At 30.5% G+C, this 26465-nt stretch overlaps 1 protein-coding gene across 1 annotated transcript; it reads left to right on the top strand.

Annotated features, from left to right (window-relative positions):
* Positions 1-484: 484 nt before the first annotated feature.
* LOC129323108 (MADS-box transcription factor 6-like) lies at positions 485-26465 on the top strand. Its single transcript, XM_054969679.1, has 9 exons — positions 485-624; positions 761-1179; positions 9957-10035; positions 10335-10396; positions 10476-10575; positions 13743-13784; positions 22198-22239; positions 22343-22428; positions 25948-26465. The coding sequence occupies exons 2-9, from the start codon at positions 998-1000 to the stop codon at positions 26057-26059; spliced, it is 705 nt and encodes a 234-aa protein (XP_054825654.1). The 5' UTR covers positions 485-624; positions 761-997; the 3' UTR covers positions 26060-26465.

The following is a 26465-nucleotide window of genomic DNA, read 5'->3' as shown; positions in this document are numbered from 1 at the left end:
ATCAGCATAAAATTATATGTTTAGGGTTTTCCTGTCAAGTTTTTTAGATTACAAAAACTATCTAGATATAACTCAAAGTTCATGAACCTTTTGTTTGTCCAATTGCAAGAAGACAGAAAAACAAAAGATATTTACGTGCATTTATTTTTTAAAAAAGTTGTTTTGAAGATAAAGACAGCCAAAATCCTGCAGCAAGAATTAATTTCGAACAAGGACAACATGCAGCCCAGTGTGCCACAAATTATTAAGATCCTTAATTGAAATAGCTAGCATCTGTACGAAGCTAAAAAACAAACAAACAAAAAAATAAAGAAAGAAATGTCTTTTAACTTATAAACAATACTGTGTACGTTTTCTTAACACTTTGAAATATAGATTTTATCAAAAAAAAAAAAGAAAATATAGTGACTTCAACTTGGTGGCCCTCAATCCTCCTGTTGACAAGTATGTGACTTGAAATTGCCTCCACAAACCTGAACCACCACTGTGAGGTCCCGTTATCTGATCCTTAATTCTCTCTCAAGTGCCAATCTTTACATATCAATGAGGAAAGCGTTCCTCTCTCTGCCTCCCAAAGTGGACGGGTTCAAGAAAAGAATTATTGAGCAAAACAGAAACTCCAAGGTTACCAATTTTCTCTCACTCATTCATATTAAGTAATTAACCCCATAATTCCTTCCAAGTAACTCTCTCTCCATTCCCTTTAGTACTTTTCTCTCTCCTTTCTTTTTTCCATTTACAAGCGGTGAAATAATACCAGGAATTAACTGTACAAAGTACTAAACCCAAGTCGGTATTTTACAACCTCGGGAAGTTACATCAGTGAAAGAAACTCGGTAATTGAGGAATATTTGTGATGCATTCTGTCTCTTTATTATTATGTGCTTTCTTCTTTTACCTCTTAGTGTAGGTGAAGATAAATAGGGGGCGAGAGAGGGAGGGAGAGAGAGAGAGAGATCTTGCAGATTATCAGTGCAGTAGAGAGAGAGGGGGGGGGATGGGAAGAGGAAGAGTAGTTCTGGAGAGGATAGAGAACAAGATCAACAGGCAAGTGACGTTCTCCAAGAGAAGGAATGGATTGCTGAAGAAAGCGTACGAGCTTTCAGTGTTGTGCGATGCTGAGGTCGCTCTTATTATCTTTTCCAGCCGTGGCAAGCTTTACCAGTACAGCAGTTCTGAGTAAGTCTATATTTCGCTCCCTCCCTCCCTCCCTTTCTCTCTCACTTCTTTTTCTGATATTATTGTTTATGAATTTCTATTCAAATCAATTCAATTCCTTTTCCTTCGTAATTTCCTTTTCATCATCCGCCAAATGCATCATGATGTGTGCTTGGTTTCTGTGGTGAGCTTTTGTGGTTAAATCCTATGATATATATGAATCAATAAGACAACGATTAGTGGGTGGAGCTCCTTTTTAAGTTCTGTTCACTTAGTTTAGTACTGTTCGCGGATTTTTTGCATGTAATCTCCCTGTTTGTTGGATGAAATTGTGTTGTTTGTTTGTTTCTTTATTCTGCAGCTTGGCGATCTTCTTAACAACATATCATCTTGAAATTAATTAACCTTTTTGTGTGGATATTTAATTGGAGGTCATCGTTTTGAATTACTGTTTGTTCTCTCGAGGAGTCTAATTTGATCAGGTCCTACTAGTTTTGTATTACGTAGATCTGAAGCTTGAGAAAAGCAATGGTTTGATTTACTTTTGATTAAAATTACACATACTTTTGTAACTTAATTTTTAGTCATCCTGTGTGATAATTTTAATTTCTAGAACTTGCAATGATAGTTAGTTTACGAAATATTAGTTAGGTTCTAAAACTCGAGAAGTCAAGGTTTTTGGTTATTTCCTATTTCCTTTAATTTTCATTAAATTGCACATAACTCTAATTTCTTTTATCTATATCTTTGATAATTTTTCATTTCCGTAATAATTAAATTTTAAATCTGTGCAATTTTTTACCATTAAATTACTCCATTATTTCATTACTATTACCCCATATAAAGGAGAACTTAATTATTTGCATATGCATTTAAGTTTTATAAGTTATTTACACATGATTTAAGTTTTGGAAATATCTTTATGTCCACCAAAATAAAGAAAACGACATCTGTCAATTGCATATCATTCTACTTGTCAAATGGACTAATTACATGTGTGTGTGTGTGTACGAATTTGAAATTTTTTAAGTTTATTGTCAAAAGTTAAAGGTCAATAGTCAAAAGGCTATTCAAACACATGACAAAGGAAAGAAAAAAATCAGGAATTGTTCAATTTAACTTTTACTTTTTAAACTTTTTATAAATTATTTTATTAATTTTATCAATATTAATATAAAAAATATATAAAATAAAAGTATGTATAATTTTAAATCTGTCTCTATATAATAAATTTAAAAAAAGTGTCATGTTATTTTTTATAAAGAATAATTTTAAAAATATATTTTAAATATTACTTAAAAAGTTACATTATAACTTATAAATAGAACTAAATAAACTTTTTAAAATGTACTTTATAAATAAAATTGAAGGGAGCATTTTTTTAAATATAATTTAGATTTCATTCATTTGATATAACTAGGGTTTTTTACTATCTTATTGCTAATTTTTTTTAGCAAACATTTGTTGGGGGCTTCTAGCTAGCCTTGTCACACCTTGATATTAAGGGTATAATCAGTTAAACTCATGTTTCATAAGCCTTGATTAACCAAAAATTAAACTAAAATGTTGATATATGTAAGTTATATATGACAACAAGGTTTGTAAAGTTTTAAATGTTGTGTAGAAATTTTGACAGTCTACCTTATAATTAGACCTCCCAAAATTTTCACAAAAACAAAACCTATCAACCAAACCAATAAAGTGACTAGCTCCATTCGAACAATTTATATAATAACAAAATAAGACTAGGATTTAATTATGATGCATGTGGAGCACTGACTCAATTTACAAAATCCAATATATAATTTCTCCAAAAAGAATAATCACCATGTGCTTCCTCTTTTCAAAAAGTAATAGGGTCCCTCAATGATTCACAGGAGGTGCAAGGTTAGGTATAATATCCAATATTAAAAAATTTCTAATGAGTAGTGTTCCAATCAAAATTATAAATTTTAAGAAATTATAAAGATAGTAACTAATAAACTTAATTCAAAATGACTTAATGAAATAGTGAAACATATACTTGAGTTAGTAATAAATATAAAGATAGTAACTAATAAACTAGAGTCGGGAATATGGGCCCAGCCCGTCGAGTTGGCCCGTTTAAGCCCATTTAACTAGAGGGTTGAGCTTGCAATTAGGACCCTTTAAATATAATTCAGGCTTAAACGGGCTTGCCCTAATGGGCTTGAAAAATAATTGAGCTGGCCTTAAAGAGTAGAGGGCCGACCCGTTTAAACCTGCATAATTTTTTTTGTATTCAAGCACTTTTTTATTCAAATGATTAACTTTTGATAGACATTTGGACTTGAAAAAAAGTTTAAGCATGATTTATTCATACATGTTAGCTCATATCTGCAAGGAAGAAAAGACATAAAAAAAATAACCCTAAATTTCCTAACTTAACTCTCTAAACTACATTTCACCGATTTTGCCCCCTACAATTCATCTCTTGTTCATGTGAGTTGTTCTTGTCTCTTATCATTCCTTTTTATTGATAGCATCTCCTAAATCTTAATAGTACTCTTCTATCTACCACCATGCTTCATTGTGCTCCTCCGTCTGTGATAGTGCTTCACCAAGCTCAAAGACTTAAATGATAGCATCTCTCAAGTCCTCCTCTTGCTCGAATAGAACTATAGTTTGATTTTCTTTTTCTTGTTCTTTCCTTGTTCTCAATTTTGCTCTTAGTCAGACTTGTGTTTATGGTTTATCTCATTTGATCATTTTGATGCTATCATTTTGTTTATGTTTATGGTTTATTTAGTTGTTTTATTTTGATTGCTATCATTTCATTTATTGATATGATTGTACTCTTGATTTATATACTAGAATGAGATTTTTGAAATAGGTAATGAAATGGAGTATTACTACTTAATTTAATAAAAAATAAAAAGAGATAATAGGGCTTGAAGGTCGCAGGGCCGGCCTTGAGCCCGCTATCTCAAGGGCTAAGCCCTACAATTTGGTACCTCAAATGAAAAAGGGGCTTTTTAAGCCTGGCCCTTTTAGGCTCAAATTGGTCGAGGGCTGGCCCTTTAGGGATGGGTTGGCCTATTTTTTCATTTCTAGAAATAACCAATCAAGCGTAAACACATAGTCCATGAGGTAAATAACTAAAAAGTACAGCTTAAAGCCATAAAATAATCAAACGTGACTAGAAGCCATGAAACAAGTATGGCATAGGCGATGAAACAAGAGTGAGTATGATGCTCATGAATATCCAATCCTCCATCACCCGTGTGTTGGCCTACACACGGGGTTAGCACCTCCTATAAACACCTTGCTAGTTAGGTGTATCATGGCATGTCAAGGGCTAATAGAACTGCTGTTAGCATCCAGCGTTATAAATTCAACCCTCCTTAGTAAAATCAAGCACGAATGGAGCAAGAAAATAGATTTCACATTCCACTTTCAAGCTATTAATTTCCATTTACTATATATCCACTTCTGTCATTATTATTTAGCAATCTAATCATTAGTAAAATTAAGATATCATTATAAATAATAAAAAAATTATTATAGAAATAGGATGAACAAAGATATTTTTACATTTTAAAAATATTATTAAATTTAAGTATAAGAATTTTATAAGTATTTTGCTAAAATTTATTTAAAATGCTACCCATTCATCTGAGTTTTCAATAATCATATGTTCGGGCTCCTTCAATTTCTTGATTACTCCAATGATGCCACAAATCAATTTAATACATAACCCAACAACCCTCATATCATTATGAATTTTTTTTCTATAATAATCAATCTAAATTAATATTTAAGCTCTTTGATAACTCTTTAAATTTATCATTAACCCCTTAAACTCTCATTGAACCCACCAATAACTTTTATCAAGTAATTCAACAACACTTGGCAGCATTCCATGTCAACCATCAACATATATAAACTAACTCTAGACTTAATAAAAATCTTAATTATTATATAGTCTAATATTTTTTTTAGGTGCTACACGATTTCAATAAATAGTTTAACTTTACAACTTGTGTGAAAAAAAACATATATTCCCTTAAGTAATATTTATAATTTTTCTAGGCTCTATTATAAAATTTAACAATCTTATTTCTAACTATTATTCTTTCAAGTATATTTATAATTACTATGAAAACATGCACCATCAACTAAATCATGAGGCAAGTATCCATGCAAAACCAACAATTTCCATCTTCTAATTTCTTTGCCAAATTTTAGCTTAGCATATAATAAAATAGTATCTAATTGAAACAACACCTAAATATTTCTACAACTTTAAGACAACAATATGGAGAAATAGAGCACACTTTTGGCCAATGAAGGGAGAAGGGTAATGTTGGATAGGGAGGTACAGTAAAAGATTAAAATTTTAAAGTCCCTATCTTAATATGGACCAAACAAACTCGTTTAAGTCAAGATAGATAGAAGAGTTACCTTTTAATTCTTCAAACTTGACGCACGTTCTCTTCAAGATTTTGGATCTTAGGAGCTGATAATATAGATATGCTCTCTCTACCGGTATCCACACAAGTAGCTTTCTAACTTGAATAGAGTGCTAGTGCTCCTAGCGTCTGTTCTTCTTTGAACGTTAGTTTTCCTTTCTATAAGGTGTTTCGTCACTCTCAAAGTATTTTTGGCATCAGAACTTTTCTAACTTTCTCCTTCTTCATAAAGGATATCCCTATCTATATATAGTATATGGATCATGGTTTTTATCTTTCACTTAAAAGCCCACAAAAATATAATTAAATTTATCTCATAAATTTAATCCATGATATCATATCTAATTTGAAATAAATTTAAATTATAAAACTGACATGATATTCTCTCATATCATGTTAGTTAGAAAATTTAATCTATCATATAAAATTAAATTTAAAATTAACATAACATAATATACTATAATATAATATATATCACACGTACATATTATATTATTATATATATGTATTTCAAGATATATATATATATATATATATATATATCAGATACACACACACACACATAAATATATATATTTCAAAAAATATATATATAATTATATTTTAAATTTTACATTTCATGTATATATATATATATATTTATCAAATAAAAATTCAAATATATATATATATATAATTCATTCACCCTATATTACATTCATTGAATCTAGATATATTTCAGATTCAATGAATTTGAATATTATAACTTGAGTTGAGCTGTTCTTATGTGTGACCCTATAGGCTCATATGAAATTGGCAATAGGCTAATTACGTTATTAGCCCACAAGTCACAAGTGGCTTCTAGCAAAACATTGCAACTACCCAATTTACATGAAGATTGATGATCTGATGTAACCTAATATACAATCGTACCATATTACTTTTGTCACGCAATATTTCAGTCAAGTATGAGACATGAAATTGTCATTCTCTTTTACCTGACTGTTACTCTCTCGATCTTTGAATGGACTAACTATAGCAATGGAAAAATCCTTTTCGTTGTAGTATGGCCATACATTTTCTCAGTCTTACTCATCGAGGGGCTCGGTGATATCTCTCACTTAATGTGAGGGACAAATTTCATCTTGACCACTCATATTCTTTCACTAAACTCAATCATAGCCTTTATGATCACCCGGTCAAAAGTGATTTTTAACTAAGTCAAAGTTCAGTAGTCATCATGTAAGAATCTATAATGATCTCAGGTCAAAGGGCTTAGTGATATAGTTACATATGAGATAAGCTTATAACTTGTATAATGCAGCTTTCTCATAGTGGGTCGGTCTAGCATCTTGTATTCTTTTAAGTGCCTATGACTTTGATTTATATCTCTATAATTAATCAAAGTCATATTAGTCTTGTTTCATCTATGATCCCTCATAAATGACTGACTAGGGACATCTAGGACAACAACTATAGTTTGTTCAAGAATACAGTTATCATATTGAACATACAATAGATATGATAATAAAAAAGAAATTCATTAAATAAAAATATGCATAGTACAATGATTGGCCCTAGGGCACAATTTCCAACAGATAAGTCGCACAAGATACTAAAGCCCATACTCATGGAAGAAAGAAAAACCAATATCTTACCTCAACCAATGCACAGTAGCAATTGCCACACATACATGCAGCTCACGGGCAGCAAAAAAAAGGGGAAAAGAGCTTCAACCTAACTACCTAAGAGGAGGAGATGAAGTAGAATTAATAGACTGGAAAAAAAGAAGAAAAATATTAAGCTTTCATCACACATGGATGTTCAGTAGGTGAAGATGAAGGAAAATGAAATCTAGTTTCCCGCTCACCACCGATAGCCTTGTGACAAAGAAGAATGATAGAAAACTGCAACCTCCTCCCTCCATCGTGATAGATGAATGAAGACAGAGAAGAGGAAGAAGGTTGCAGCAAAGACAACAAACTGATGGCAAGGAAAGAAGTGGAGTACTACTCACCTCTCGTTGACACATAACAGTATGATGACAGGGAAAGAGAATTAACAACCCAACTTCACTATGGCTGGCAAACATGAACAAGAAAGATGACAACAAACAAAGCAACAGCAGCCAAAAAAACACCCATTCAACAATGAGCTAAGGAAGTTGATAAGAGTCAAAGAGATGAATCTACTATAAAGGTCTAGAGAAGTGTATGATGGCGGTGAAGAAAAGAAAAGGGATGCTCTATTTTATCTTTTCACATGAAAGAGATTAAATATGATCAAAACAAGCATTGGAAAAATTACAAGATAGAACATGAGAAAATTACAAGAAAAGGCACAAAAAATTTACCAAGAAGAGCACAAAAGTTTCCTATAATTTAAAACTAAACTTTTGCTTAAAATAATTGGACTCTGGATCCTCAAGGTAGTTTCTAGCATAAATTTCTATAAAACTACCTCTTCCTACTTGCTATAAAATTTATTTAAATAAAATATTTATTGAAAAAAAAATTATTTAATTTAAAATTTAGGATTACTATTAGTATCTTTTCATCCCAATAACTAATTAATTCCAACAATCTTCAGGAAAATGGAAGGTATACGTACAAAGATAATAAATGAGTGGTCAGGAATTGGCGATTTGTTTGAAGAATATAATTAAGTATGTTAGCATGGAGATTTGAGGGATTCTGACTTCATATTTTGTAGCTGTACCTTTTTATTTATTTATTTTTTTTTAATTTTTGGTGTTTAGCTTTTGTGGCCATACTTTCAGATCTTTATTATATTTTAGTTTTCATGTAATTTCTTTGCGCGTGCGTGCGAGATTGGTCTGCCTTCTTCTGTTTATTTCGATTTTTCTGGTTGGCGATCTAGTAATACAGATCCTTATAATACATTTGTTATCATTAGTCAGTTCATTATCTCATTAATATATCACAGTTTGTCAGATGATTTATTTGTACATGACCTAAGGAATTAGTGTTTATTGTTTGAAGAATTGATTTGGTGCATTAGGGATTTGGATTTAGGAAGAGGTGGATTCAGCAAGAGTTGGTGAGATCAATCTATGCAATTGAGTTTCAACTACATAATAAGCTTGTCAAAATTAGAATTACAAATGATTTTAATTACATAATTATATAGTGATATAGAATTACAAATGGTTTAAAAATTAGAGAGAAATATCCGTAAATTTCATTGAAGGATTTCATGAATGTTATACAAAATAATTCAAAAAAAAAATAGATTAAATATAAGTTGCAAATTGAAAGTTGAGATGGACTCTCATCACCTCTTACTGAATCAGCCTTCTACTAAATCCAAGTTGCAAATTGATAGTAGTAGTAGTTGTTGTTGTTTTGAGAGGTTTGATGTTAAAAAATATAAAGTATTTATAGTTTTTTAAGATGTAATTATTATATTTTTTTTAAAAGTATCCTTATTAAATAAATACTTTATATTTATTGTAGGGTGAAAAAATCTATTAAATAGGGATAAATATAAAAAAATAAAATTAATTTGAAGACAAGTAATTACTTTATTTAAAATTAAATTGAGTTAAAAATGTCTTATTATTTTGAATAGAGGGAGCACAGCTTCACCTGCCTCCAAATTCGTGTGAGTTAGGTAACAAGCTGTTACAATTGGGATGGAAGTGGCATAAGTTGCAATTATCTCCTCACATTACATATTAAGAAAATTAGTTAAAGCTAGTTTTTCTTGCTAAATGTGATCCAAATTGATTTTTTCTTCTAAGTTTGACCTTGATAAGTAATGTCTTTGCATCTCGATTCCCAAAATAAGCATTTAAAAAAAAATTTATGTAATTTGATATTGTCCAAATTGTACTGAATATCGTGCGTGCGTGCGTACGTTTCCATCCAAATATGATTTTGTTTCGTTGTTTTGTTGAAATGAAAAATCTATATATGTTAACGACAATACTGTAGATCCAACTTTATGAGCTGCCTTAATTTTGCATAATGTGTATTAATTATATAGTTTGATAAAAAGGTAAAAACTTATATGTTTAGTCTTGTATACATAAGATATCTGTTTTTAATTAAATTAAGACATATGTAGTTGCTATTGGTTATTTATCCTATAATAAATTTTTATTATTAACATTATTAATATATAAATTGAAATTCATATGTTTTGATTTAATTGGATAAAAATATATTAAGCATATAAGGTTAAATTCATAATACGTCTTGCCCTTTGATAAATATGTGGATCAACGTCTTGCTTAGATCATCATCTTCTTATTTTCACTGGAATTAATATAATATTTATAATTAATGTACTGCTTATGAGTTATGTATATAATAAAACTATACTGTAATTTAAGCATTATTTATGGAATTGTTGATTGCAATGCAGCCTAAACGGAACCATAGAGCGGTATCGTCAATGTTTTTACATTTCACAACATCACGACCATCTCGAACATGAATCTCAGGTTAATTTTCCATTTTAATTTTTTCATTTTTCTGATGACATAAACGAATTAATTAAGGGATTTAAATCCTCTGTAGTTGGAATTGATGAATTTCTGTGAAGTTTTCTTTTTTTTTTTATAGTATTTTTACTTATTTTATTTTATTTTATAAAATATAAAATCTTCTCTCCCTTTCGTAGAAAAGAAAATTTCATAGAAATTCAACAATCCGAACTTTAGAAGTCCTTAATTAAGAGAACAAAGCAATTTATTCTCATCATTATTTTTAATCAGCAATAATATACTGTGAATTTTCGCAGAACTTGTACCAGGAGCTTTTGAGATTAAAAGTCAAGCATGAATCTCTTGAGAGGACACAAAGGTGGGAATATTGACCAAAAAAAGTGCTTAATTATTAAGATTAAAGTGATCGACATGCTAATTTTGGTTTGGTTTATAAGGCATTTGCTTGGAGAAGATCTTGAGCCACTAAACATGAAGGAATTGCATAGTCTTGAGAAACAACTCGACAGAACGCTAACACAAGCACGACAGCGCAAGGTATGATCACTTAAATTCGTTACCAATTTGAGCATTTGTAAATATTGTTGAGCATAGTAATCTCAAGCGCAAAATTGTCATCTTAAACTATGTCGGCTAGCTCGAAGGGATTCTTTTTCCATTCATAAATCAAATTTAAAATCTCATCTGAGGAGTGTCCAGTTTCTTACTATTCAATCTAACTGTAGACACACGTGATACTACTAGTGATTGGATACACGTTGAAGAGATGTTGTACGTATTCCAAATTTGAGTTTTGTAAGAAACAATAAATTGTTGCTCATGGACAGATGTCCCTTTAGCACCAACAAATATTAGTATAATTGATAAGGATTTAATTGACACATACCTCACAAAGTTATGAGATCAAATTTTACTATCAATATGAAGGCTTTATTAATAAATAATTTATAAATATCTCTGCAAATGCTTATTAGGCTAGAAGATATGCCTTTGATTTTAGTGAGCTCTCAAGATACAACTTACTTAAATTTTTTTGTTAAAAAAAAAAAAGAAATGTCCTACTAATAATGAGAGATGATGAGGAGAATGAAGTTAAGATTTTTTATAAAAACTTTTGTACGTCCTTCAGTCATATATATATAAGTCACATTTTAGAAAAAAAAAATTAATTATGGTTACTCTTATAAGTCATTTTGCATAAAAAGGTGGATCATAAATTAATTACTTTCTTCTAATTTTACCCTTTCATAATTTTTGATGAGTAGAGAATCAAAAGTTACATGGGAGAGAAAATGTTTTCAAAGATAATGCATTTAAGTGAAGGTAAATTGGGAAGCTAAGTTTCTTTTGTTAGACAATATCAATAATTTAACTATCTCTCATTAAACATATTGTTGTATGATATATATCAGCTCAGTCCACAGCATTTTCAAGTTTTTATATCCTCATGCTTTTAGAGTCAATCCATTTTGGCATGTTAACCATTTCTCCAAACGAACTCTCCATTGTGTTGTACTTGGTTTCATGAGCTTTTAAGGTGAACAGAGAGTTGGAGATGTGAACAAATCATCAATGTGGTTGCTTAGGAGTGTATTAGCATATATACAAGTGTAGGAACTTCATCACAGCACGTGTTTTGTTTCTTGTAAATGTTATTCTGTTTAACCGTGTGTTTTGGATTCACTCAAAAATCATTTTGGTAAACCAGCATTTGCCAAAAGCTATATATTTGGGTGCATTTTTTTTATATCATTTCCGTTTAACTTCAAAAAGTCCTTTTGCTAATAAAAGTTAATCTGAGTTATTTTTATTTCTTTTTAAATTCAGAAAGTCCATTTTCTAATAAAATTTAATGAGTTATTTTTTAAAAAAGTAATTACTTTTAGCTATTGAATAATTTTCAATTACTTTCCAATAATAATGTTCCAGGCTACTTTTCAAAAAACTTTTTATTTATTATATTCAATCATACATTTCGTTATATTAGTTAACTTCCAAGAACAAATTGAAAACCAAATATATACTTAATTAGTTAGTTTAGTTGTAACTAGTAGAACTTCTTAATATATAGATCTACTATATGTATTTGTTAAATATGATCTGATTATAATTTATTTGTGATTTCCATTTATTGTAATTTTCAATTCTATTTAAGTTGACGGATAACCTTTATTATCATTATTGTAGATTGATTTGATATTTATTAGGATATCTCAGTTTGTTCTATATAAACCCTCAAATGGTGACTGAATAAACATGGCATAAATTACCCTCTTTTTTGCGTTGTTGTGGCTTTCTCAATTATTCTTTCTCAAGTTTGTCTATGCTATAGCTTTATTTTGTACAGCAAAGTACTAGCCTCCCATTTCAATATTTTCCTCTTAGTTTTGATTCTTTTCTTGTTTGTTTTGATGTTTTAAGTTAAGATTTTACTTAGTGATTCATTCATGTGAGAATCCCTCTTAGTTTTTTCTTTTGTCTAATTATTTATTTCTCAAAGAATCATTCTCAAATCATTTTCTATTTATGGTGATTCATTTTTTCAACAATCATTGTGGAGTTTTTCACTAACAGATTTATTTCTTTGAGAATTTCTCTCGAATTTTATGCCTGGAGAGTTGTTTATCTAAGAATCACTACCAAGTTTTTACCCCAAGTTTTTGTCTTGTAATTCATTTCTCTAAGAATCATCGAGTGATTCATATATCTAAAAATTGCTTTTGACTTTTCACCCTTGAGTTTTTTGTCTAGCAATTCATTTATATGAGAATCACTTTTTGAGTTTTCTTGCCACTAGAACAGATAAGCAAATTTACACAAATTAAAATAGCTTATCTATATCGGTGACTGGTGTAGCTATTGGATAATCTACAAAGGTTATAAACTCAGTGTAGATAACTTAAATTATGTATATTAATTTTTTTAAAAAATATAATATCTACATTGGTTTTGCGTCTAACCCGTGTAAATGTCTATGTAATCTACACTGGTTATTGGAAGAACTAGTGTAGATGATATGATATCTACACTGGTTTTTCGCAGATTCATAAGTTTTATTTAGTAGGTTTTTTGTTTAGGTTATTGATCTTGATAATCACTCCCAAGCTTTCTGCTAAATGTTTAACCTTCAAAAATCATTTCAATGCTTTTTTTTAGTAATGATTTATGATTTATGCATATGGGAATCACCCCCGAGTTTATATTTAATTTTCTCTCTTTGAAACCTCTTTCTGTCATACAAAGGGTTGATGTTTGCTCTTACTATTGTTGTTGCCACTACCAATTGATTTATTCTTAATACCAAGCAATACAAATTGTTATAAACCTAAGGGAATCTTGAGTTTGAGGGAGGGCATTAAATGTGATCTGATTATAATTGATTTATGATTTTTATTTATTGTAATCATTGTAGATTGAGTTGATATTTATTAGGGTGTCTCATTTTATTCAATACAAGCCCCCATATGGTGATTGAATGAACATGGCACAATTTACCCTCTTTCTCTCTTTGTTGTGCCTTTCTGAATATTCTTTATTCAACTATGCTTATTTCTTTTAGTATTAATAAGCTTTGTTAATATAGAATGTATTCTCCCTCTCATGATCCATTGTCTTCTTCCTCTTGTCTCTTTTCTTATTTAATGAGCTTGAAATATGATGTTTATGATCTCTTTTACCAATATATTGCTAAAATTTGATTGCAGACCCAGAAGATGATGGAAAGAGTCGATGAGTTACGCAAAAAGGTAATGATTCAGAACCTATGTTGATGTAAAACAAGGAGGGGGAAAGGAGAAGAGTACTGGGAGAGAGAAAGGAGAAGGAGAAACTGGGAAAATAGAAATTCTTTATTCTATAATGAAAGTCTAAATACAATTGAAAACCCTAGAGTTATTTATAAAGCTGTATAAATAATACAATAATAATTCAAATTTAATTCGAGTTCAAATCCAATCTATCTAAATCAAGAGATGACAATAATACCTTAATATCTTGTTAATTTAGATATCTTATTTTATTTGATATAATACCTTAACATAAAAATAAAATCCTAAATACTAAACCCTAGAAAATCAAATCATATCTATTTTTCATCATTTCTCCCTAGGTGAAAGAACTCTCCATCAGAGAGGTAGACAGTTAGTAGTCATTGCACAAAGTGGAGTTCATGTGGTAGAACTCTTTTTTAAGGATCCATATAGCTTCTAAGTTAGAATGACCTTTCCAATTTAAATGAGGTAATAGTGGATGACAATTGCTAGAGCTCTAATTGGTCACTTGCAACACACTAATTTTTTTTAAATAGTTTAACTCAACCATAGTTGGGTTACAGTCACCCAACACATTTTATATCAATAAATTTAATATAAAAATATTTTATAATTGGCTTCAACTCGCACAATATAACATTTCAGATAAATTTTTACCTCCCACATGCCATTAGGCTAAATCACATTTGTCCATCCTTATACTCCCAACAAGTAAACTAAATCACATTTGTCCATCTTTATACTCCCAACAAGTAAAATAAATAATTTCGTCAATTTTCAAAACAAGCCAGTTATTTGACCTCACAATCATGCCATTTTAACTAATCCAAAGTAAACCAAATATTAAAATTACAGTCATCCAAAGTGTACCAAAAATAGAGATATTTTGAAAGGCATGATTACATTTTTATATTCATATAATTGTCAATAAACAAAAAGCCCTAATATTGGCAATATAACACATTATAAATCATAAATCAAATACCCAAAAGAGACAATAGATCTATGCCACTAAGTCTTTGGGACTCCTCCACGTGTCACTCGTGGCTCTTCTCCTGAAAATTGTTAACCACATAATGAGACTCAAAAGTCCCAGTAAGCAAAGCCAATTTATGATATTGTATACAAACAGTTAAGTGTATGCTTACTAAGTGAGAATTAAAAATAATATAATTCCAATAAATATAAGAAATATTACAATACACACAAATGACCATCCTTATATCCCTCCATTAACCTCAAGCTGTAGCCCTCACTCGGTGCTAAATTACTCGGCCAAAGGTAGATTAGCCCGAGCCCTTACAAGCCACCTATTGAGCTCCAATAAGGGCATACCACGTGACACATAAATACAACAATAATAGCAAGTCTCCCAACACCTCCCACAATAATCAAACAAATTCATAATAATATTTCTCAATTATACAATATTACAAAATTCATAATATTCTCAATAATCACCCAATTAACATGAAGTAACACTAATCACAAATTAAAAGTATGGTTACTTCGTGGCTTTTTCAATAAATTATTCCTTACAAATTTCTCTCCCACCACAATCTTCACCAATAATATAATCTACAAATAACATATTATTTATAAATATTAGTTTTAATTTTTGAAACTAATAAAATAATTCTAATAATAGAATTAAAAATATAATATAATTCCTAATCTCAATCTTAATACAAATCTAAAGTTAATACTATTAAGTAAAATTTTTAACTCCTCTTTTACTCATCAATAAATATTAATAATCTAAAAATCAACTTCTAAACTAATTTCTATTATCAAAATTTTCTTTTTTATTTCATAAATTCACACCTAAAATATTCAAAAATTAAAAATTGAATCTCTGGCTTAGAATCATAATCCTATAGTCATAATAATTCATTTCTCATCCCAAATAATCATCTAAACCTCAATAATTCAACATATATTTTCATATTTAATAAAAAATCTAGTCTAGGATTTGATCCTTAAGCCACAAATTCAAAGATCATCAACAAATTTATACTCTAGAATATTTATTATACTACTAACAACCTCAAAAACCATATTTATTCAACATAAATTCATCCCTCCTTCAAATCCTAAATTTTCTATCACCATAAACTCAGAAACCAAAGAGGAAGGATGGCTAAGAATAAATTTTAGATCACTTACTTAGTCTTGAAAAGCTTGAAATCACACCCTAAACATCTTATTAAAAACTCTTACCTTAAAAATTCAGATCTTCCGCACCGACGACTCATGCTCACAGACGCTCTCTCTGATCGCACACGAAAGAGGAAGGAAATGAAGGAAAATGAGAAGAAAATGGTGGCTTTTTAAAAATGAATGTGGGTCCCACAACTTTTTTTTATTATTTCCCCTTCTTTCCTCTCTCTTCTTTCCTTTTTTTATTATTATTATATAAATATAATGATTACACGCGCACGCCGAAAGTTTTCTTGTTCTTCTCTTCTTTTTTTTTCCATACCTTTTCTCTTTTTTTTATAATAATAATAATAATAATTTAATAATATTTTTTTAATTAATTAATTTTTTATTTTAATTTAGAATTATATCCTAAATTAGATTTAATAATCATTTTCTACTAATTTGCTCACTTCTAAATATTTTTCAAAATTTTTATTAACCCAAATTAACTATTAAAATTTAAATTAGGATGTTACATCACTCATCCATGGCAACATCAATGGCCTTGATTGGTGGTGGGTTTGGCAATGGTGGAACTAGAGCATGGTGTGTCTAACTACCTACAAAATCATCAAAAAAAAAAAAAACAAAGGGGTGGCTTAAAAGTACTTTGATAAGAAATAAGATTCTCAATATTGAATACTGAACTGATAGACATATTTGGAGGTAAATCTCATAAGTAAGTGTTAAGCTCCAGATTCTTAGCAATATGAAAAGGACCATAAGGATGAGCATGCAACCTCTTGAGAAAATTCTTTGGGAAGCATTCTTGCAAGCCATAACATAATCTCTAATATAAAATCTTAAAAATGGTAGTGCGTGTTGACAACTAACTTACATGCATGTATTATTACTCAATACTAACTTGTGCATAATTTTAGCATGAAGTTCATGAAAGTGATGGGAAAAGGTTTTGATAGTTTTAGAAGTAAGAGCTTTCAAAGAAAGGGATAAAAGACAAGGAGGCTATTTACCATAAAAACTTGAAGTACTAATTAGTTTAGTTGCTTAACCCTCAACATTAATTCTAGAACTAACCTAAATGTAGTATTTAGGCCAACCCTAAATCTTCTCACAAGGAGGTGATTTAAACTTCCTAGGATAGTTAATTGAGTGATAGATTAACTAATTCAAAGAAGTTATTACCTAATTATCTAAGGAATTAAAATTGCAAACTAACCTACAGTGTGATTGGTGAACTTCCTTATTAAAGTAAGAATGTTATGGCATTGTTGATGTAAGAATCCTAGATTCTAAATAATAATAGCAACCCACTCAACTTTTTTCCCTTGGCTAAAAAGGTGATCACTCTAGACAACTATTCTAAGTAATCTAGCCTCACCAATGCAATTCCTTAAATGCTAATTACAAGTCTCTGAATTAATCTCACTAGCTTAGCTTAAGGATTAACCAAGTGTTTAATTAAATCTTCTTTTCTTGTACCATGGTGAAAGCTGTACCTAAGCATAAAACCATGCATCTTGAGCATTTCATCAAACATTTACCAAACAATTACATGCTAAGTTAATGCAAGACATTCACCATTAAAAAATCACATACTATAATGCAATATCCATAATGGCTGAAATTACCATTAGCAAAGGAAGAAGAAATTCAAGACAACAAACTTGCTTTAATACAAACATTTACTACCAACCATGAAACTAAAGTTAAATTGAACTACAATTAACTATAGTCATAATACTCTATTGAAATTGAAACAAGATGAGGAATAAGTTGAGTTTAGCCAAACGTTGTCTTCAATGCTCCTCTTCCATCAACTCTTCCCTAGGATTCCATGGAGAATTTATCTAGAAAACATCAAAAACATCTTGCTCCTCCAAGAACTCAACCTAGTTGTTTGGTGCTTCATACAACTTGATGAATTAAAACTTTAAATCTCCTTGCAAGTGAATATGATGGGTTCAACTAATGGAGAGGAATGAAATGGTGGTGATTTTATAGAGGTTTGATGGCTGAAAATAAAGATAGAGGTGCTGGAAAATTAGGGTTTCTAGAGAGAATGTGAAAAAAATGAAGAACAAGATGAACTAGAAAAAGAATGGAAGAGATGGATGAGAGAGAGAGAGTGTGTGTGTGTGTGTGCGTGTCTAACTGAGTGTTTGAATCTGAAAATATGATAAAAGGATGAGGAGGACATGTTTTGAATTAGACTTGGCTCCAAAAATTAATTCAAAAATAAATTAAAATTAAAGAGAAAGTTTCACACTTTATTTGCATGCTCTTAGATGGTACCTTCTCATTGGTTGGGTGATAATTCCTACGCGCATATAAATATTCTTATGCTTTGCACTTAGAAAATCTGATCTACCCTATCCTTTAGCCATTTAGCATTTCACTCTTGCCCAACATGCCTTTCTTGCACTTCCTTGGCCAATTGATATAAGTCCAAGTACATATGTGTCATCTATATCACATAATGAACAAAATTAATCAAATAAATTTATGTGACATAATAATTCATATTTATGAACATGAAATTAATTATTTAGATGAGAGATAAATAATAAAATGCAATCCAAAGGCTGCCCAATGTGAAACCATGCATGCACACACATGCACAAAACCCTAATTTGGTCAACTAAATCAACAATCCTAGTTTTGTGATTTTGAATTAATATCTCCCAAACCACATTGAATTTTCAAAATCTAATTTCAAATTCATTCTCGTGGTATCAAAAAAATTTAGAATATTTTTTTTTGTACATTTTCTCAAAGTCCAATTTTAGGACCAAGGTACCCCTAGTGCATAACTTTGCCTTTTATGCGATTTTATCATAATTAGGACTACAAATGCACCAAAGTGGGGAATATAACATGTAAAATAGGTTCTAAATAGTTGGATAAAGTGTATAAATAATGTATCTTATCAAGTACTATCATAAGAGTTCTTACAAGTGGGTTGATTAATTATCGGGCTCAACTATCTGTAATGTAGGAGGCTAAGGTTATGGGTCTTAGCTACCTGATTTATAGGTCTTAGCTCTCAATGTTTGTCTTGCCTAAGGTCATTAACAAACAACTTGATTGTTATCCAAAGTGGTTTGGATAAATTGTTCCAAAAAAAGAGATGATTAGATCATGACACACATTCAAATTTTGTAGAAGTTTTTATGAGGTTATTGATTGTATAGGTTGCTCTTGTGGCTAGTTGGCACATACTTCTTTAGCTTTAGCTTCATCTTATTCCAAGTGTTTATAGGTGGTTGGCCTAAGATCTCCAGGTGTTCTTGGACATTCTCTAATATTTCCTAGCAAATCTTGTAAGCTTCATTTTGGTGAAGTGAGCACACTACATGTTGTTTTTATTGTATCGTTCAAAGTAATCACCCATGTTTGCTAGGCAATCTAAGAAATCGCACAGATTAAGTAGTCTACCATTTTAATCGGGTGTTTCTTTGCCTTAACCCTTCTCATGGCACTCATCCCTATCTTGTTTGTGCTAAGGGACCTCTGCTTTCTTAAATGGTCAAACTCATGGTTAGGCAACTAAGACCTATAGAGGATTAGTAAGTCCTCATATATTAGGGTCTAGTATAGTCATTCCTAGTATGTTTCAAAGTCCTATCATTAAGGTTTCCTAATAGTCCTTCATTTTTCCCTACCGTTTGCCTAATTAGCTTTTAAAATGATTCTAGTGTTGGAGATCAGAGTCTTGCTTGATAGTTGTAAGAGTCTAGTCAATGCCATCAAACCTCTTAGTGAAGTGTGTGATGGTCTTGGTAAAGTCCTCAATGGAAGTTTGATAGGTGTGGTTATTTTGGTCCATTTGAGATTTGAGAAAGTCAAGCCAAGGTTTAAAAGAGTTAAGCTCTTAACAAAGGAAGGCTTTTTCTAATGTAAGGTCCTGGGGGATCACTTATTAAATAAGTAACAACATAAGTGAAGTCTTCACCGAGACTTCAGAAGATTTAAAAACTCTTCAAAAAAAAACTATTACAAACTTTGGTTAACTTATGCTTGGTTTTAGGACCAAATGTTTGTGAGGAATGCATGTGATTATAGAATGTTGAGTAGGCACAAATCAATAACGAATAATGGTAAATATAAAAGAAATATACTAGGAGACTAAAGAAATGAAAAAGAATTGCACTATATACTTCCCCAATCCTAGTTTATATAAGACAATTTTGGATGTGGTTCAATATCTCAAAATAGATGACAGTTTGATAAAAATAAGATTTTTGTGAAATATATTTTTCTAATATCACTCTTCTCCCTTTATTATGTTACGTCTCTCTCTCCCCCCTCTCTTTGTTTAACGTTATTAAATGAAGGATATTTTTAAAAATTTATATTTTTATTTAAAAAAAGATTATAAATTATATTTAATAAGTTTTATTAGTATTTGTAATTTTGTTTAAAATTTTCTTATAAAATAGGGTAGAGGGAGAATTTTTTTCTTCTGTTTTTTTTATTTTCTTCTCTTTTTTCTTTTTAATCGCTAAATTGAGACAATTGGAAAATAACTAAATATAAAAAAAAATCCTCTGGATATGGATAACAGTATTAAACCGCATATAATGTAATAGAATAAACCTCTAAGGTGCCAATAATTCAAAGTAAATAAAAGGTAAATTGGGCCTTGGCACATGATTTAAGGAAGTTGGTGGAAAAATAAAAATTTACCCCAATGATTTAATGAGATAATTTGCAACTTCAAGAAGGTCTGAGGTGGACGTGGCAGTACAAAACAGAGAGAATAAAACAATGAAAAAAGTAATCTAGAACGATCAGAACGCCCAGGCGCGTGTGGCGAAGCACGTGCATGGTTCTCATGTAAGCGCGGAATGGAGCTTCTAGCGTGTGTAGCGCGAGCACAATTGTTGGCACGCGTTGATTTTTTTTTTTTTTTTAAATAGATCTCAATGGGAAAGCAATAGAGGGAAGGGAAATGGCCCAAATGAAAATGTAACTTTGATACCAATGGATATAAAATAGAGAAGGGGAACAGAGGAAGAGTAAGAAAGAGGAAGGAGGTGAGAGTATTAAAGATGGAAGTCCTGCGTGACCACGTTTATAAGGACAAAAAAAAAATAAATTAAAAATATATAAAATTTAAAGTATATCTAATCAAATATGTAAAACTTAAGTTGTATTTAATCAAATGATTCAAACTTGTTTTAATGAAGTAGACCACCCTCAAGCATAATTAATATAAAGAGTTTAACAGATATACAGTTAAAAAGAGAGATAGAGAGGATGGCAAGAAAATAGAAATTCTTTATTCAATAATCAAAATACAAATCACAATCCAATGGCCAATGGCCATTTAAAACTCTAGAAACATAAACGTAATAATTCAAATTCATATTTAAATTCAAATTTTAATCTATCTTAAAATCAACAGATGACCATATCTTGTTTTATTTGATATAAATACTTAAAAATAAAAATAAAATTCTAGATATTAGACCCTATGAAATCAAATCATATTTATTTTTCACAATATCTTCATGGGGATCTGCAATTTTTCTTGTAGAATACGTGCGAGTCTAACTAGTATATTAATTGATATTTGCAATTTTTTCCAGCCAATTAATTTTGTTAAAAGAATGATGAGAAAACCTTCCCTGGCTTGCAATTAGAAAATTTTCTCTAATTTGACTTTTCACTTTCTCTAACCTTTACTTGGTTTTAGTTTTCCTTCTTATATATATATATATATATATATAAGAAAAAAATTGTAAATACATGGATGTAGAGATCAAGGTACAAGATTATAAGTAAATAATATTTTTTAAGAAAATTGTAGCTAGTTGGGAATAATAACATTTAAATTAGACAAGAACAAATTTTGTAAAAGTAATTGACGGAACTAATTGCAAAAATTAGATGATTAGGGGAACTGATTATATGATTTAAGACAAAAGGTATCAAGCACTGTTTTCTAAACAAAATCAGAAATGTCAGTTGCTTCTATGATGCACAACGATATTCTTTTGAAAATATGTGGATTAAACTCAATTTAATGAAAATGTTAGTTTTAGTGCGTACATATATATTTTTATCATAAATATATGAATATTTCTTTTATTTTGCAGTAATATTGTGCGAATAAATTTGAGCTTCTGCACAAAAAATAATTACAAAAAAGAAAGATTTAATTTGTGTTCAACCTCTCTCAGTGTCTTCACTATATATTCATGTTTTTTATTTACGACAGGAACACGAAATAGAGGAGGCTAACAAACAGCTCAAGCACAAGGTATATGCCTTTTTAATAAATTAAAAAATAATAATGACAATGATTAGGGAAAATATGGTAATTTGATTCCTAATTACATTAATTTCAATTGCCAAAATTTCAGCTTCAAGAAATATATGAACGTAGCCAAACCGTGGAAGATCTTGAAGTCCAAGGATCAGGGACAAATCACAGCACCTTACAAATATGGTATGCCTGCAGTATCACTTTTTCTCCCTCTTATCATTCTTGGTTTATATATAGCTGCTCTTTTTATATTACAAAAATTTTAAATTTATTGAACAGTTCATTATATTGATGATGGTTCATGATTTTTTTTATCAGATTCTGATGGAATTATAGTCAAAGTTGTAAGAATTAGATATATTAATTTTAAATTTTATATAATATTAAAAATATGTATATTTTGACTAATTAATATAAAACATAGGTTTACAATAATAATTCTTAAGTTACACATAAATAATGAGAGACGCGACACTTATTTTCATGAAATATATTAGAGCTCGGGAAATTCTTACATAGACCATGGTGCATCACGTCATCTATACTCCACCTTATAACACTACTATAAAATAAGTTTACAGGAGCGCTTTTTTTTTTTACTTTAGGGAGCACTTTTGAAGCGCTCTCATATCGAGCGCTCCGAAATGTATAGGAGCGCTTAAAAAAGCGCTCCTATATATACGTTATACGGGAGCGCTTTTCGACAAGCGCTCCCGTAAGGGAGCACATACGGGAGCGCTCTTTACAAGAGCGCTCCCGTATGCAACCATACCGGAGCGCTTTTATAAAGAGCGCTCCCGTATGAACTACATAGGAGCGCTCTCTGGAAGAGCGCTCCCGTATGTTACTTTACAGGAGCGCTCTTCAAATGAGCGCTCCCATATATTACTTTAATTTTTTTTTAAATCAGATTTTTTGAAATTTCTCCTTTTACGTCTCTTTAACAATGGCAAATCATAATATCAAAAATTAATTTAAAAATAATATCAACATAAAAATGTATATACAAGAAAAGAATTTGAAACTGATACAACAATTTCAATTTCCTAACTAACCTAGTTTAATTTCTAACAAGCCTAACAAATAAAACTATTGTTATTTTTCTAACATTGAAATCTAATTTCCTATCACAAACAGCCAATAATATATTTTGACAACTCTTCAACTAAATCTTCTATTTGCTCCATGGTAAAATGCGAACATCTTACTCCAACAAAATACTACACAAGATATGAAAGCAATATATAAGTAATTAACATTATATCAACTTAATTTCAAAACTTTTGACTTACATTTTCAGGAATGATCAACTCTTGTTGTGTGATTACTTCTCTCATAAACTTTATAACATAGTATCCACACTCCCAACCTTGTAATTGTGTAGGTACCTACCTATAAAACAATAAAAGATGTCATTATCAAAATATGGTAGAAATAAATTCTAACTTAATTTAAAATATTTCAGCAATGAAGTTATATATATGAATCATTTCATCAAGACGGCCAATATCATATGTCCCACTATCACGATCAAATGTGGAGTAGCTCGCACTATCCCTCCAATCATTTGCATTATTCCTTGTCTCCCCATGCATGGTCTAACAAGTATAAGTTGGATCAATTCCATTACAGATTAAATGATCTTTCAATTCTATTGGCTTTACTCTTTTTCCATAGCAACATTTCAAACAAGGACATATGACTTCAGGGGAGTCTTGATCACAACAAAATGCAAATTCAATGAATTAATCTACACCATCCCAATATTCTCTAGATAGTCGATTAGCCGACATCCACTTATGATCCATATCACTAATATGATTATTAAAATTCAATAAACAAAAGACTTAGATTTCTATAAAAAAAATTCAACAACATCTTCCTTAAAAGAAGAACCTCTCAAATGATGAAACAATCAAATTCCACAACACAATACATTTAAACTAAAAAAATCAATTCATCCAAATAAAAATTTAGTAGCATAATGCATCTAAATTCTGTCAATCAATTGTAATTTAATTAATAACAATAATCTCCTTTAAAAGTATATTTCATAAATAAAATAAAAATGTTCAAGTAGTTTCCTCAACTTTAATCTAATTATCAACTACAAATACTCCATAATTCTAATATAAATAACTCCAATTCATATATTATCTATAATATTGATTATTAAAAAATATATATGAAATTTATTCTCAAATATATATAAATATATCAATATATTACATTATAAATTAATTATTAAAAAAATACCTTCACAGTGTAGTCTTCATGGCAATAGTAGAGGTCTTTGCAGCGTTGCTTCCTCGGCTGTACAACAATGACACACGGCTGCAACGGAGGTCTTCACGGCGTCGCTTCCTCCGGTGTATAGCAGCGTCACAGATCTGGAACAGCAATGCAGATTTGGAATAGTGATGCGGGAGATGGCAGTGACGGCGACGGCAGCGCAAAAACAGAGACAGATGGTGCGACATGACACAGAAATGAACGAACAGCGATGAACACTGATTTGGAACAACAAACAGCAGTGGACGACGATCTGGAACAGTGAACAGTGGCGAACGACGATCTGGAACAACGAACAGCGGCGGATGACGATCTGGAACAGCGAACAGCGATGGAAGATAGAATGATACAGCGACGATCTGGAACTCATTGGGAATGCACAACCTCAGCAAATGAGAGAGAGGTTTGAAAGAAACTCATGAATAGGGAAAAAAAACTGACGGGAGGCAGAGATATAAAAGACCACCTCTTCCGGAGCGCTCGTCAAGATCAACTCTTTTGGAGCGCTCATTAAAAGAGCGCTCCGAAGATGAGCTCTTTCAGAGCGCTCATTCTAAGAGCGCTCCGGAAGAGGTGGTCTTCCGAAGCGCTCATCAAAGAGCGCTCCGGAAGATAGTCTTTCGGAGCACTTAACTACGAGCGCTCCCGAAGGTCTTTTTAAATTTTTTACAATATTTTATTTATATTAATTAGGAGCGTTATCTTATTGAGAAGCCCTAACATACAGGAGCGCTTATTTAAAAAAGCGCTCCGGTAAATTCCGCATTCACATTTTAGAGCGCTTTTTAAAGAAGCGCTCCTAAATACCCGCTCCTAAAGATATATTCTGTAGTAGTGTAAGAACATATATAATTTAGATTGCAATATAAATTAATTCTGCTATTGATGATGGTAGAGAGAGAAACTACAAGAAATTAAAAAAGCATTCTATTTCACCAAAAAAATCATTAAAAATAATAAAACACAAGGTTTTATTGGATGGAGCATACATGACATGATGCATCATGCCCATGTAAGAATTTCTCATTGAAGCTCCCTTTTTTGGCTAGATTATTAATTGGAGCCCCTCATTGTTTAAATTGGAAAAACAATTATTAAGAGTCATTTTATAATTTCAGTACAAACTATCTTATCATGTCTAGCTCAAATAATCGAGTAGTTATAAATATATTTAAATAAAAAAGCAATGGCATAAGTCTCCTCATCACAGAGTAGAGGACTTCAATATTAAGGGTATAATTTTAACTTGTATGCATAATATATAACTAAATATCATCTAGCTAGAAGTCCCAAGTCCCATGCATGGTTCAGAACTTAATTTTTTTTTCTTTTTGGTCTGAGAACTTAGTCTTGATATAGTGTGTGCGTGTACATATATATAAATATATTAATGAATAATGTGTTAAACAGGGATGGGCAGAAGGAAGGAAGTTCAAAAGGAAAAGCGATTGACACGAGGACACAGGGCGGCCAGATCATTCATGACCACAACCACAATCACAACAATGGATGGCTGATTTGAATTTGAAACTTGATAAACTCAAGTTTGGAGTTGCTCTTAAATTAATACATATCTACATATACATACATACAGACATACATACATACATACATATATATATATATATATATATTCTTCAACTATATATAATTTGCTCCTTAATTTAGAAGCATGTATACTTGTGAAATGTCCATAAGCGACACACAATTAGGGTTCTGTGGTTATGATACTATTATATATAGCTGCATGAGTTTTAAACAATCAATAAACCAGTGCATGCATGCTACATGGTATTTGTGTAACTACATGAGTGTGTGCCTCTTAAGGCAGAAACAAAACCAATGAAGCATCATCTTAACTTTTTTGGAATAACGATGATTGGAGATAAATTTTATTCTACTCTCTATTTATTTTGTTAATTTATGGA

The sequence above is a fragment of the Prosopis cineraria genome, unplaced genomic scaffold (genome assembly GCF_029017545.1).
Source record: "Prosopis cineraria cultivar Desert tree isolate PC_DT_omini unplaced genomic scaffold, ASM2901754v1 PC1, whole genome shotgun sequence".
Taxonomy (NCBI): Eukaryota; Viridiplantae; Streptophyta; class Magnoliopsida; order Fabales; family Fabaceae; genus Prosopis; species Prosopis cineraria.
Note: the sequence above shows the minus strand (reverse complement) of the source record. Positions and strands in the feature narration are given on the sequence as shown.